At 44.6% G+C, this 15,472-nt stretch overlaps 1 protein-coding gene across 1 annotated transcript in view; it reads right to left on the reverse strand.

Moving 5' to 3' along the window:
- Positions 1 to 402: 402 nt before the first annotated feature.
- Positions 403 to 15,472, reverse strand: part of CCDC6 (coiled-coil domain containing 6) — a 102,678-nt gene continuing 87,608 nt past the window's right edge. Inside the window, exons 6-9 of the mRNA XM_046026856.1 lie at positions 12,874 to 13,030; positions 10,035 to 10,135; positions 2,899 to 3,023; positions 403 to 1,846 (exon numbers count right to left, since the gene is read on the reverse strand). Coding sequence (XP_045882812.1) covers positions 1,652 to 1,846; positions 2,899 to 3,023; positions 10,035 to 10,135; positions 12,874 to 13,030 — 578 coding nt within the window. The 3' untranslated portion in view covers positions 403 to 1,651. The remainder of the gene's footprint in view (positions 1,847 to 2,898; positions 3,024 to 10,034; positions 10,136 to 12,873; positions 13,031 to 15,472) is intronic.

Genomic DNA, 15,472 nt, shown 5'->3' on the forward strand with positions numbered 1-15,472 from the left:
AGATCGACCAATTGGGGAGTTAGGGGTGGAAGCAGGAAGAGGTGAAAAATCCTATTGTTGCTTTTACTCTCAAGTTCTTAAAATGCTAGTCAAACACTATTTTCCAACAAGACTTGCTTCATTCTGTAATTTTTAAATATGCATTCGAAGGCAAAAACGGAAGTTTCTATACTGTACACTATCAAATATCTACAATGTCACGGTTCATTTTTAGGAGTGTGTTCAATAAAGAGCTAGCTAGCTATTAGAGATGGGTGTCACAAAACATGGACTCTTAAAAATGACTGATAAATTAATTTTCAGTTCTCTGATTATATCCAACAGATACACATTCTCATCATAAAATATACATTCTCTAGTAAGTTATTTTCGTCCACAGCATATATAAATATGCAAACACAGGTGGTAAAAATCACTTTACTACCAAAGTACAAAACAGTTACTGCTGAAAAGCAAAAATAAAGATGTTGCAAGTATTAAGAAAAGAGTGACTCACAGTGTTCCACTTCCAAGTGAAACCAAACGATTTATTTGTGCTAAATGAATGGAAATGATGTGTTCAGAGTATACTTGTTTGTACACCGCACTTGCTGATACTGGGCAGCACGAGCGCTCAGGCTAAGGGGCTCCTTTCCTCTCACCTCTGGTCTTCTCTGCCAAGCAATAAAGGATTCTGTGGCCATTAGGCCATGATATTCCTATAATGTTCATTTCAAATAGTACTTTCTAATAGTATTTTGCACCTTTAAAATATTTGTTCAAACTCTATTTTAGGGGAACATGAAGAACAGAAAGGGGAAAATAGCGGTTTTTGTTACAATCACGTTGCTTTCTGCAGCAGAAATTAAAGAGTGTGTTCTAATCCGCCGTCAAAACCACTGGTGGGCAGGACAACACTTATTGACTCGTGTTGGAGGGCCCGTCTGGGTAGGTTAACACTAAAGGTAAGGAAGGAATCACACCTTAATATACACTAATTATCCATCCCACGTGTATGTGGAAAAGGTACAGCCATGTGACCCATTACTTTCAGTCTGTTTCACAAGAGACATGGATGTTGACAGATACTGAAAGTAACCTATAAAAAGTGTATCTGTAGAAAGCTCTATTAAAGAGTATATTGTCTTGGGCACTGATGCATCTAACTTTCCATTCTACACTGAAAGCTAGATTTGCAAAGGTCTGAATTGTAGTGCTGAATTATTGGTATGTTTGGTAAACACCATTATAATGGGGACGGGGAGGAGAGGTAACAGCTCCGTAATTTTCTGCAAATTCATGAAAAAAATATAAAAAAGATATCCCTTTTTATTTTACAAACCTAAAAGCCAGGAAAATGAAGCTCTGGGGCCAAGCAAAAATTGCACACTGCTGCTGAATTACCAAATATTGAATAGCAAATGTTCCAGCCAGGGAATGGACGTACATATAGATTCAAGTAAAACACTGATGGAAAAAGTCGTCTGTTTAGTGTTGTAGACCCACAACACTGGCTGCGCTTCCGACAAACACAACACAATTAATAGTGAAGCCTAGATAACCTCAGTGCAAATCAGTCAGATCCAAAAATGCCAGGGGAGGAAGCCTTTGGCGTTGAGTAGACGGCTCCGCTGAACGAGTCCCAACATGAGATGCGTACTAAGCACATGCATTAAGGCTGGGAGGAGGGGTGCGCCGGATGTGGCGAAGGGGCGGGTTGCGAGGTGGCTGCCGACGGGGCCGCGGGCTGCATGGGGGGCGGAGGCGGAGGCGGAGGGGGCTGGACCGGGGTCTGTGTGTTGGGAGACGGAGGCGGCGTGGGCCGCTTGAATTTGTCAGGACTGTTGCTTCTCCGCGGTGAAGGCCTCTGTAGACGGGACAGAAGAGCAGGTCAGTCTGGGTCCAGGCGGCTCATTTCTAACAGCCTCATAACCCGGGGGCGGCGAGAAAGGAGAGCGACAGAGACAAGAAACTAGCGAGCTCCTTGTCTACCCCTCCTGGTTTCTAAACTGTTAATGAAAACTTGGACAAGGTGGAGTTTGCACCTCCACCTTTGAAAAAGCCATGCGAGATTACCCCGAAACGTGCACTGACCGAACTGGTGGACTTGGCCCTTTGATGGGGCAGTCCTAGAATTAAGAAACAGCTGTCTCCCCCTCCACTCTAACCTTTTCTGTCCACTGTATGTCGCCAGATTCCTCCCAGCACTCAGGTAAGTTGTCAACATCCTGAAAGATGCAGCTCAACCAAGCGTGTCTTTTACCTAAAGTCCAGCAAACCAACAAAACCCAGAATCCAGATACCTCCTGTTTCGTAGAATAAGAGGCTTCTTTTAAAGATTCCATTATCAGAAATACCCTCACTTCTCTCCTGTTCTCAAACCGCTGTTAGCTACATTTCTAACTGTTCTATTAGTCAACCTACTAACCAGCTCTAAAGAAAAAACTCCCTGAGTGAAGTCTGAACCAAACACACTTAAGCCTCCTTCTAATTCCAGGAGAGAAAATTCTGAGTGAAACCAGAAATAAGGCTAATTTCAAGAAGAACACTGAGGATCAGTGAACTGTGAAGATGCGGACAATAAATATTTTAGACATTGTGGCTACCAGCAACGATTCGTTATGGCAAAGAGCTGGCCGGGGTTTAATTAAGGCACTGGTCAGAGTTCAAATTACATTTCACAAAGCGTCATTTTTCCACAGAAAGTGAAGCTAAAGTTTTGTCTCCTGGGAAGGATTTTAGTTTCCACACCAGAATTTGGTATCAAATTGATGGAAGTCTCTATAGCTTGAAGGTGAACTGATGGCGGGAGGGAGAAGAAAGGGCAAGGTCTACGGGCATCACCCCTGGCCTCTTGAGGAGCTGCTGCTGCCACCACCACCAGAGTCAAGTGTGGCTTCCTCCCCTCTGGATACTTACTGTGATGCCATGGGATGCTCCCATATGCTGCACATGAAGACCCGGGGAATTGTAGTAAGACATGCCGGCTCTAGTCAGTGAAGTTGGTGGCGTGAAACCAACTGTGTGACTTGCGTATGATAGACCTGAAATATAACCATGACAAGTATGATGTCAAACTCCATTCTCTGGTGTCTTCAACTATCCAGAAGACTTTAAAATGCAGAAGTTCTCAGTCACCAACAAAAATGAACACAGATAAGACTGGCGAGCTCACCAAATGGTCTCCTGGATAAAAGGGGATTTAAAAGTCAAGTCCTAGAACAAAACAGAGAGCCCAGAAATAGGTCCACACATAAACAGTCAAGTAATCTTCAACAAAAGTGCCAAGAATACATAATGGGGAAAGGACAGCCTCTTCAACAAACAGTAATGAGCAAAGTGGAGATCCACATGCAAAAAGAATGAAACTGGACCCCCGTCTTATACCCTATCCAAAATCAACTCAAATGGATTAAAGACTCAAATGTAAGACCTACAACTATAAGCTCTTAGAAGAAAACACAGAGGAAAAGTTTCATGACATTGGTCTTAGCAATGGTTTTTCAATGTGACACCAAATGCACAGTCACAAAAGCAGAAAATAGACAAATGGAACTCTGTCAAACTCGAAAGCTTCCATAGCAAGGGAAATAATCAACAAAAGGTAACCCAGGGAATATGAGAAAATATTTACAAACCATACAATCAGATAAGGGATTAGTATTCAAAATATTTAAGGAACTCCTCCTGCAGTTCAATAACAAATAACCCAATTAAAAAATGGGCAAAGGACTTGAATAGACATCTCTCCGAAGACCTACAAATAGTCAACAGGCATTAGAAAAGATGCTCAACATCATGCCAACATAATCCACAATAGCCAAGATGCATAAACCACCTAAATTGAACTCAACACCCAAAAAAACCCCCAAAAATCCAGTCAAGAAATGGGCAGAAGACATGAACAGACATTTTTCCAAAGAAGACATACAAATGGCCAGCAGACACATGAAAAAAAGCTCAACATCACTCGGAATCAGGGAGATAAAAATCAAAACTACAATGAGATACCACACCACACTGGTCAGAATGGCTAAAACTGACAACTCAGGAAACAATGGACATTGGCGAGAATATGGAGAAAGGGAAAACCCTCTAACACTGTTCCTGGGAATGCAAACTGGGAATGTACTCTGGAAAGCAGTATGGAGGTTCCTCAAGAAGTTAAAAATAGAGCTACGCTACGGCCCAGCAACCCTACTACTAGGTATTTATCCAACAGATACAAACATGGTGATTTGAAGGTGTACAGGCACCCAAATGTTCATAGCAGCATTATCAACAATAGTCAAACTATGGAAAGACCCCAGATGTCCATTAACAAATGAATAGATAAAAAGATGTGGTGTGTGTACACACACACACACACACACACACGAATATTACTAAGCCATCAAAAAGAATGAAATCTTGCCTTTTGCAACAACATGGATGGAACTAGAGGGCATCATGCTAAGTGAAATAAACCAGTCCACAAAAGACAAATACCATGATTTCATGCATATGTGGAATTTGAGAAGCAAAACAGATGAACATAGGGGAAGGGAAGGAAAAATAAGATGAAAACAGAGAAGGAGACAAACCGTAAGAGACTCTAACTATAGGAAACAAACTGAGGGCTGCTGGAGCAGAGGTGAGTGGGGGAATGGGAAAACAGGCATTAAGGAGGGCACTTGAAGTAATGAGCACAGTTCTTTAAGCTGTTAAGGATACTTTTCTTTTGGCTTCCATGGCTGAAACATGCAGCCACCAAGCCTACCTTTATGTGCCATGTCCCAGAATTTGTGCCCACAACATCTAAAGTCAAGAATTTATTTCATTTCTTGATTTGACTATCAAATAGTGCTTTCTATTTGGCATGTTTCCATTCCAATTGTGGTTGTGGGGTTCCCATTTACAAAATGAAGGTTTGGAGTAAAGTCTTAGTAAAATCTAAGTGCAACTAAGTGGCTGTGTTTGTTTTGACCACAAGCACTTCATTCAGCTGGAGAAGGAAAGAAGAGGTTTTATCAATATAGCTCTGAGGAATACAACCCTAATTCTGTTTCTTATGAAAGTCATGAAATTTAAGAGAAAGGGTATGAAAGTGGATTCTTATCCCAAGACAGAGAAGTTCATGATAATAAAAAAAGATGCAGCCTATTTTGTATTACAAGGTTAACTACTGGTATGTTAAACATGAATCAAGAATCTTCAAAGACTACCTACTGTCAACCCAATCTGAAGGAAAAAAAAATTCTCTTCTCTGGCTATTACAAAGGCCTCTGCACTTAGCTCCCAACTATCTCTTATATTGTAGGTCAGTGGTTCGTAACACAACCTCACTCAAAGCCCTCACTCAGGCCCAAATCAAATGATATCAGAATCTACTGGAGCAGGGCTTCAGGGCAGCCCGTGGTTAAGAACCACAGTGACCCCTACCACTCTTGATTCTGACCTCTACTTCAGTTCATACCATGCCCTTTGCCTGGAGTGGCTTCTCTGTACTTTCTCCCCTGTCAATCAGGACCTCAATCAGCCTCTGAAGAGGCAAACAGCCTAGACCCTAGAGCCAACAGCCATATTAGCTCTAGCTCTGCGACTTGGTACTGAGTCACAGTGGACTTCAGATCCATCAACTGTAAAATGAGATTACTGAAGTGGCCTCACAAGGTTGCTGTGGGGATGAAATGAGTAAATGTCACAAAATGCTCAGAGTGCCTGGCCAACGATGGCCTCATTAAGCTTTGGCTCATGAAGCTCCTTTACGGCCCATCTCAAAAGTGCTCTAAGCTGGTAGCTCTCTCTCTTCTTTGAATCTCTTCTTAAACTATTGAGATTTTTTTTCAATTACAACTTTTCATTTTGAAATCATTCACCACTCGCATGAAATTGCAAACACACTACAGGTTCCACCAAAGAGTTCTTCCAGAAGCACAGCACAGTGTCAACCCAAGGAGACGGACACAGGTCCCCGACGGTGAGGAAGGCACAGGCTCTAGGTGGACCTCATCAGTGTTTACAGTCTTCCCATGTGCACGTGTGTACACAGCCCAAAGTAATCTGATCACATGGGTAGATTGGAGTAACTCTCATCACAACCAGCCACAAAACTGCTCCATCACCACACACACAAAAAGAACCCCCGTGTCAGTCCTTCCATGTGTCACACCTTCCCTCTCACCCTATGCCCCAGCAATGACTGACCCGTTCCCTGTCACTAAAATGTTGTCATTTGAGAATGTTCTAGAAATGAAATAGTAGGCTTTAACCCACTAAGCCACCCAAGCGCCCCAAACTTTTAATTTTAGAATAGTGTTAGGTTTACAGAAAAGTGGCAAAAGTAATAAAGAGAGTTCTTGTATGGCCCACAGTCAGATTCCCTTATTATTAACATCTTATGCTAATATAATACATTCGTCACAATTAATAAACCGAGGGGCGCCGGGGTGGCTCAGTTGCGTAAGCGTCTGCCTTCGGCTCAGGTCATGATCCAGGGTCCTGGGATTGAGTCCCGCATCGGGCTCTCTGCTCAGTGGGGAGCCTGCTTTTCCCTCTGCCTTATCGCTCCCCCTCTGCTTGCGCTCTCTGACAAATAAATAAATAAAATGGTTAAAAAAAACCCAAACCCAAACAACTAATAAACCAATATTGCTACGTTATTATTAACTCAGGTCCAAACTTCTCTGGATTTCCTGAAGTTTTACCTAATGTCCCTTTTTGTTCCAGGATCCCATTTGGATGCCACTTAATATTTCATCACAGGCCTCCTTAGGTACCTCTTGGCTGAGGCAGTTCCTCAATTTTTCTTGTTTCTGACGAGCTTATCACATTTGGGGTTATCAGTCAGGTTTTCTGCAGACAGACTATCCCTCAGTTGCGATCTGTCTGATGTTTCCATGTGGTTAGGCAGGGTTATGGGTTTTTGGGAAGAAGTCCACAGAGGCGAAGTGCCATTTTCATCACACTGAGGGTACGTGCTACTGACAGGGCTCCCATTGTCGCCGTGGACCCTGATGGCCTGGCTGAGGCCATGTCTGTCAACTTTTTCCACTGTAAAAAGTTACTCTTTTTTCCCTTTTCTACACTTCTCTTTGGAAGGAAGACCCTGTGTCCTCCCACACTGACAGAGTGAGGGGTTATTTCTACTTCCTTGAGAGCAGAGTATCCACGTAAGTTCTCTAGAATTCTTTCAAAGGAGAGATCTGTCTCTTCTCCCTTGTTTATTTACTCCATCATTTATTTATATTCGTATGAACTCACGGATATTTATTTTTTGTTTGGGTTATAATCTAACACAACATCATTTCTTCTGTTGCTCAGATTGCTCCAGCTTTGGCCTTTGGGAGCTCTTTTGGTTGGCACCTCTGTGCAAGACACCCCTGTGTCTCTCTCGCATCCCTTCATCTTGCAGTTTTCTTAGCACCGCCTTACCCTGCAATATTCCCAGAACTCCCAGGCTCATCCTGTCCCCTGCCTGCTCCGCGCCCTAGAAATAGCCATTTCTCCAAGGAGTTCCCAGTTCTCTTCACTGGAGAAGGGAATTAGAAACCAAGATCTGGGCAGTGGGTACACTCGGATGTGGCTAGTGGGGTGCAGACCCTTTTTCAAACTTCGTTTTTCCCCATCTGTGATTGAGGTACATCAAAATAGGCAAACTGGGAGCATTAGCATCAAAATATGCTAATAGGCTGCTTAAAACAATGGAAAACCTGAAAGGTAACTGTTGATAAGTAACTCTCTCCCTGTGTGTAATCCACACATGTAAGTCCACACATTATTAAGAGGAGGATCTTTGATAAGTTCTTGGAAATATATCTTTCAATTCAACTGAAGGAGAACTTAAAGTATTTCAACAACTTGATGAAATGCAAGACTGCCAATTTTAATTAGAAACGGCAAGGGAAGAAACAAGCCAAAATGATTAAAATGGAAATGAAAACTATATATATAATATATATATATATATACACACACAACATAATTCCACTAAGAAAGTGATTAGATATTCTTAATACTGAGCACTTCTTCCAATAAAAACTGAATTGAAAAGCAAACTTGAAAATTCAGGTTTTGCTCATGTACTATGTATAGGACTACAAGGGACTAGATTAGGAGTAATTCTACTGCCAAATAAGAGATAAAATCTACTTTGATGATATTATAGAACTTAAAATTAAGACACAAATGTTCTTCTCGCTTAGGCTGGCTGAAAGAAAAAAAAAAAGAAATCTAGGTGTTACTTATTTCTTAGTTTAAGGAAAAGCAAACAGGTCGTCTAATAGGCAAGTCCCCGATACAGGGACAGGGACAGTGAGAGTTCAAATTATGTACACGGAGTAAGATATTTTTGTAGAATACCTGTAACAACAGAAGTTAATATTCCCAACCAGGGTCTGACTTTTGCTTTTTCTCTATTCAAAGACCTCAACATTAGACTTAATGAATTGGAAAAAAGATGCCTCTAAGGACCTCTTTAGGTTTAGAGAAATCAAACAAGACTAAATAAATTATACTGAATACGAATCAGTACCATCATCTCCATATTGCTTCTTCCTAATGCATGCCTTCCTTTACATCAATAATTCAGAAGGCCAAGAAGACCTTTATCACGGTAATGGACCCTGAGTGCTATTTGGGGGAAACTGAGGCAGCAGGGAAAGGGAGCTTTCAGAGAGATTTAAAGGCCACCAGAGAGCAGGAGACACAGATGTCAGAGCATCCTTGGGGCAAGAACAAGGGGAGATGATAATGTACTGATCCAGGGTACGAAGCCCTTTTGGTTTGCAAACAGCTCCTCTTTACCCTACCCGAACTGGACAGAAGTTGCCCTGCTTTGTGCTGGGCTGTCTTTTGATTTCTCCTCTTAGAAAAAAAGAAAGAAACGTCACAGCAGCATAGCACCGAGCAGGAGCCTAATCTCGGTGTGTCTGTGGCAACGTGTACTGCTGCGGCATTTCCCTTGGCCCCCTGAAGGGTCTTCCACGCTTTCCACAGTTCCAACAGCGCAAGTGAGAGGGTCCCCAACACGCAGCTGTTCTACTCTCCAAACCCACAGAGCCTTTCCTGCCGCCATCGCTCCAAGCAGGCACCTCGCTTTACTGTGCTGTGAAACTCTCTCTCTCTCTCTCTCTCTCTCTCGCCAGCTCTGTTTAAAATCTGTTTACCAGCAAGCACAAGAAACTCAGACTTGTCCCTTCAGTCACAAGATGCGATCCTTTGGCTTGCTACCTTTTCTTTCCTCCCTCCACTCTGCTCGCCAGTCCCCCGCCCCTGCTTCCTCTTTCTTCCTTGCTGGATCATTTACTTGCCCTCCTGGCCTGAAAGCCCCATGCTGTGCTGGTTCTGAGCCAGAGACCCTGGGGGGGGGGGGGAGCTTTCAGGGTCAGATGAAGACAAGCACGCCTTTGAGGGAAAGGCTTGAAGAGCAAAGCCAGATGCAGGAGCAAAGCCAAAAGCGAGGCCAGCTCCTTCTTGCGGGGTCTGCCTACTAGGCCCCAGTTCTGCTCACCAGTCACCAAGAATGTCAGGGGGCAGCTTGTGCTGCAAAGAACCCAAGCTTGGGAAGCAAGAACCGGCTCACCTTGCCAACTCCTGGACCTGTGACCAGAGCCACTGAACTTCTGAATCACTGCTTCCTCAGTGTTAACATAGGGAAGATGATGCCTACATTAATTATTCTGACAGCAAAAATGAAATGATGTACAGAGAACATAGTAACAGAACCCACAGGAGATGGGTTATGATCCATCTCAGACACCTGTCCAAGGCTTTGTCAATCCACTGGAACTTAAAATCAGTCAAAGACAGTCTTTTTAAAAAGAATCTTTGGAGTTAAATTCCTTTTCAACAACAACAAAAAGTTAAAAACACCAGCTGGCACTGTAACATTTATGCCTAAAAATTTCAGGCTAAAACTCAGGCTTGATGGTGATTTGTTTTTGATGTTTCTGAAAAACACATGACTGTTCTTCCTCTGCTTACAAGATTTTTATATGCTAAAAGGGAACATATTTGGGGAGGCCTATTAAATGTACCAGAGATCACTCAGAGGGTAACTGAGACGGTGTACTCACCGGGTGATATGGGCCTGCTTGAACTCGGAGACGGTGTGTAAGGGATCGGGCTGGACACAGTGCGAGGTCTTAATCCTTGGGCAGACATCTCATTAAAATACCTAAGAGGAAAGGGGGGAAGTATCAGAGTTGCGTGCATTTCAGTGGTTCTTAAGGGAGCTCCTATGAGATGATGTTCAGGGTTCAAATCCTGAGGTCAAACCCCAGGGTATTTGGAGAGTGATACTATAAGCTAGGAGACAAGTATAAAGCAGACTCCCGGGTCACAAAGCTCCACTGCTTGGCAAGCCCCTCTCCCCAGGGGTACCGGTTAGGGAAATGTGGAATGTCCTAGCTCCAGGGGAAGGCCTACTAACAGAACTGTGTCATGCAACAGAGAGGGCTGGGCTTTTCTTCATCACACGACAGCTACGTAGAAATCTATCTCCACTGCATATCCATGTTTTGATGGCTACATGTAAACTGTATTTGAGCCGCAAACCCACTCAAGCCCTCTGAGATTTAGGTCATCAAATTAAAGCTTACAGGTAATGGGAAAAAATAAATTAATTAAAGAATTAAAAACAAATCCCCAAAATTAAAATTAAAAATTAAAGCTTAAAGGTCACGGTATTCCTGCAAACTGGAAGTCAATCGTTTACAAGGTAAGCCTGGCTTAGCGAACAGCCACACACGAGAACAGTGAAAGACCCAGCACCCCACACCTACGGGAGTCGCACTTGGCCACGCTACGCCGGTTTGGACTTCTTCCTGGACGTAGAAGTCACACCAGACCTGAGGAGCCTCAGGCCTGATGGACAGAAATGTCAGCCTTCACTCTGTGAATGAGCACAGAACGCTGACAAGCAGAAATCTCTGCTTGGGAGACTTCCCCATCAGCTATCCTCCACAGGCCTTGCAGCCAAAGGAAGCGCCACGCATGCGGGCCGTTCTGTCCCGAGGAGGATCACAGCCCCGACGGTCCTCCGTCAGTTTGCAAGAAGAACGTTAACACGGCTACTTCTGTGCTGGGCAGTTTGGCTCACAGAAAACCAGGCTCCCAACCTGCCACAAAGCTGTCAGCCAGAAAGCCCCCTGCCACCTCTGCCTGCCCTCTCCAACAGCCCACCACAGCGGCCTCGGGTACTGACTCTACCCACGTCCCAAGGCAGCGAAGACCACCTCTTGCTCTTTAAGAAATAAACACATTTTAGACAACTTAAGTTTCCAACTATCTTCTTTCTCCCTAAGGCGACATCATCATTCCTAATAGGGAGAGGGGAAGTCTTGATTGGGCAGCAGTACTCTAGCTGGGATAATGTGACCTATGGAAGATAAGGCAAATCTTCTGGAGTTGACACCAGTTCTGGAAAACATCTATGGATCTATCTATCTGGAGGCCTGAAGTAGCTTCAGCATTCTCACCACGGCTGGAAGATACTGTCCCTCAGAGTGTGTCCTTCAATACCAAGTACAGGGCATTGTGTAGTGCTAATAACTGGTCCTCTCTGTGTCTGAAGGTAGTTAATAAAATAGTTATCTGATATTCAAGCTTATGTTTTTCGTCAAATAGCTGTCAGAGGCCAAGGGTTTCAGAGAGAAGCGACCACTGTCAGAAAGAAATCAATGAAATTCAAGGTGAGGATAACAGTTTTATGATATAAACTTTTGAGAAAGAATCACCTTTCCAAATGAGGAAGCACACAGATATTTTAAATATAACCCATTATTCTGTTTTTATACATTTTTTATTATAAAAAATATAGACCTTCATTATAGAAAAATCTCAGGTTTTTCTTAAAATGATAATACCATTGTCTATAGCAAGTTGATCAAAAGCTTTGTTAATAACTCTCTAGAGCTATCCATGGGAAGAGAAAGGAAGTGATTTTGATGTGTTTTGGTGTCGACAGTAAAGATGATTCATCACGGTCATATGCAGACTCTGCTCTCAGACACCGACTGCCCAGTCCTGTTGGAGGGAACGCTCAAGGAGGCTCAGTCTCACCCCTCACTCTGACACCGACACATAAGGCTAAGGCAACCCTGATCCAGAACACAGAATTTCCCTGCAGAAATGATCTGGTTCAGAGAAAGCCCAATTTCCCAAATGCTGGGTTTCTCTGATGATTAAATAATTTTAGTTTCTTCAAGTTGGATTTGCTGCTGATTCTAACAATCGCCTCACTCCCAAGTACGAGGGGTCTGTGGGAGTTGGGGGCGGCGGTGGGGGAAGACTGTGGATGAGACAAATGCTGGGGCCATTTCCTCTAGTCAACCACAGATGACCCTCTTACTTCAGCCCATTTCTTGGTGGGGCAATGAGAGGGCTTGACACATACCCTTGAGCAGATACGGGGACGCACTGGTTTTAGTTTTTTAAAGTAGCTGCAACAAGGCCCAGAAGTTTCCAAGTTGTTAAGGCAAGGCCTCTGCCTCTCAGCAACCCCCACCTGCCTCCTGCTGATCCCTCAACCCAGGCACAGTGCGCTCCCTCGGCCGCAGAAGCCTGCTCATCCACATGTGGGGCTAAGATGCTCCCGTCCTTTAAACAGACACAGGGCAGGAGGAGACAAACCCAGCAACTAGGCAAACTCCGTCTCTCTATACATAACCCTCCATTTCTCTCTCGACCGCGTAATTTTGGAAAGGCAACTTCTCGGTCTTTTTGTATTTCAGGAAAATGGTCAGCTTCTCCCTTTCCCCATGCTCAGCCCCGGCTTTCACGCGCTGGTGTCTGTCACCACCATGCAGAAGCGAGGGCACCGCCTCCTTCTGCATCTGACAGGATGTGAAGGGAGACGCCCTGGAGCCTGGTTTGGTCTGGCTTCCTCACGAGGCCCGTAAGACACACGCACACCTTTCGTCATCCATTTCCAGGCTGGACTCGCTCTCGGAGAGCTGCCGGCACAGGGCTTCCCTCCGCTCCATCTCTCGCTGCAGCTTCCTCTGCAGCCGCAGATTCTCCTCCCGCATGTGGCGCTCCTCCTCCAGGTACTGGGCCATTTTCTCAGAATCTGAAAGGCCAGAAGTCTCCATTCAGCCGTGTTTCGTGTGGTCACACTCACACCTGAGCTAAGAACACTGCAGTCATGCTCCCGTGTCGCAAAGAATCACGCTCCCTCTCCCACGTGCAAGGGGATCCGGACTTCAAGGCTACCCCATGCACCCCAGTCCCCCCACAAACTGCATTTACAAGAAAATGTAAGAAGTGCCATTGCACTGGGAGGTTAGGTATCTTCACGCCCACTCAGGGGGCCCGACTCAGCCCTGGGCTCCCCTCAGGGAGGCACCAGCTCTGCTCCAGACACAGAGGGAGCCTGTCACGCCAGCCAGCACACCGGCGAAGACTGCTGCACTGGAACCCACTTGGTAAGTCAGAATTCTGTTTATGAAAATATGAACAGACCCAGTAAACAACTTTAGAGGAGTATGTCAGGTCGAACTTCTGGTGTGTCTGTGAGACTATTTTCCTGATCCAGGCACAGCCTCTCTGAGGTTCCTCAGGCACCGCCCCGTGTGATAAGGATGCAGCGACAATACTGGTTTCCTAGCTCAGAGCTGATTAGTCCCAGCGTGAGACACTGGAAGCCATTGAGCCTCTTGGATTCGCTCAAGGCTCTAGAATATCCTGTGCCAAGTTCCCTGGAGCTTTCACCAGCCCTGCCCTCCTGAGGGGACTCTGTACCGGACTTTGGGGTACCTCCCAGCACCATTCCAGTGAATGGTAAAACCTGTCCCCACTTCTGACAGAATATGTGAAGTCACCAAAATAATATCAATATACAATTCAGTATCAGCCCATCTTCTTGCTTCCTTCCTTTTCCCTCATCTCAGCCAATGAACTTGGGAAAAGTAAACTCTCCATCTACCTCTCTTTTCTGAAAAATAGCTAGGAACTCAAGAGTGGTCCCAATCATGTTTAAGAGAGAGTCCCACAGGTTGCTGCTCTGTATTATTAGCCCACTCCAAATTCTTTCAAGAAGGAAGGAAGAAGGAGAATTCCACACTGATCACTTCTTTCCCACAAAGTGACCCTACTTCGACTCCAAAGTCCATCCAATTAGTTTCAGTTTTAAGCACCTCTATGAAGGTCTGGTGTTCTAGCAAATAATGACTTTTGATGGTAGGAATTCAGTGATTTCCAAGACAACATCATTACAGAAACTATAAAAGCTCTTGAATATCCTTACCTCAGAAATTCAAATAAAAATACCAAAAACGCTAAGTTATTAAACACTATTATGTGCACTAAACACTAAATCCCTCAGTTGTTTTCAATATAACCAGAAACCCTGCTGTCTAATCCAGATGCAAAATCTCTTTAATTGAAGGCAAGCTGGGAAAATATTTACAAAGTACACGTTTAATATAAATGATTTAAATTATTTCATCCCAAATATGCAAGCCTGCAGAATTTTTCACTAGCTCTACAGGAAGCACTAGATTGGGCCCTTGGAGTATTATTGTTTCTAGAACAAGAGGGGCGGCTGTTGGAGCAAGCTGCCTTTCTTTTCCATAAATAGGAAAGCTTCAGAGAACTGAGGATTTATGAGGCTTCAAGAATAATCGTTTAAGAGGAAACACTGTCTTTGTCTTTCAGATGCAACCCTTCAGTATCTGGGGATATCAGCAGGGGAATCCTTAAGCAATAATCTATACACAAGAACATCAGTCAGCAGGAGTGATGGCTGGGAGACTTTTCTGGCATCTGGGCAATTAACCCAGAAGCCAGAGGACAGAGAAGGCACTAGGCCCATCACCTCTGGGTGGCACAGACCAGCCTCAGATGCTGACACCATGGTATGCCTCGGGTGCCCTCTGCTGGCACATCACCACACCTGACTTCAAAACTGGATTTACTCCATTGAGTGACCCTGTCACCTTCTCTCACACAGAGCTTCCTAAGACTTGGGGGCCACAGCTGATGCTTCCGCCATCTTTAGCCATCTTGGAACACTCAGTCAAAGACGACATCAACAGAGGGTGACTGCACAGACTCCAAACAGCTGGGTCTCCTATGATCCAAAGGTGGCCTGTACATTTTATATCCCCTTTCAAGTTTATGGTTAGAAAATGCTGGTGCCCAGGCCGCACCACAAACAGATCAGAATCCTGTGGGTGAAGCCTCTCCACCGCTATACTGAACAGTCCCCAAGGGATTCTTATGTTCACCCCGAGCTGAGACCCACAGGCAAACAAGTTCAAGTTCTGATACAGCAGACCTGGAGGGTGAGGAGCCAAGAACCCAGCAGCAGCCCAGGGAGGCAGGCTACCTGACCTCGGTCACTAACTCATCCTCTTAACCAATCCAGACCAGCTGTGAGCCAGGCGGGTGCCACGTGTCCCTCCCTCCTTCCATTCAGCCTTCTCTGCCCTCACAAAATCAAAATGGCACTTCTGGATGCCTCTGTCCCCATCAGCAGGCTCTTCCAATACGAGATATTGCCACAGGAACA

Source organism: Meles meles, chromosome 13 (assembly GCF_922984935.1).
Source record: "Meles meles chromosome 13, mMelMel3.1 paternal haplotype, whole genome shotgun sequence".
Lineage (NCBI taxonomy): Eukaryota > Metazoa > Chordata > Mammalia > Carnivora > Mustelidae > Meles > Meles meles.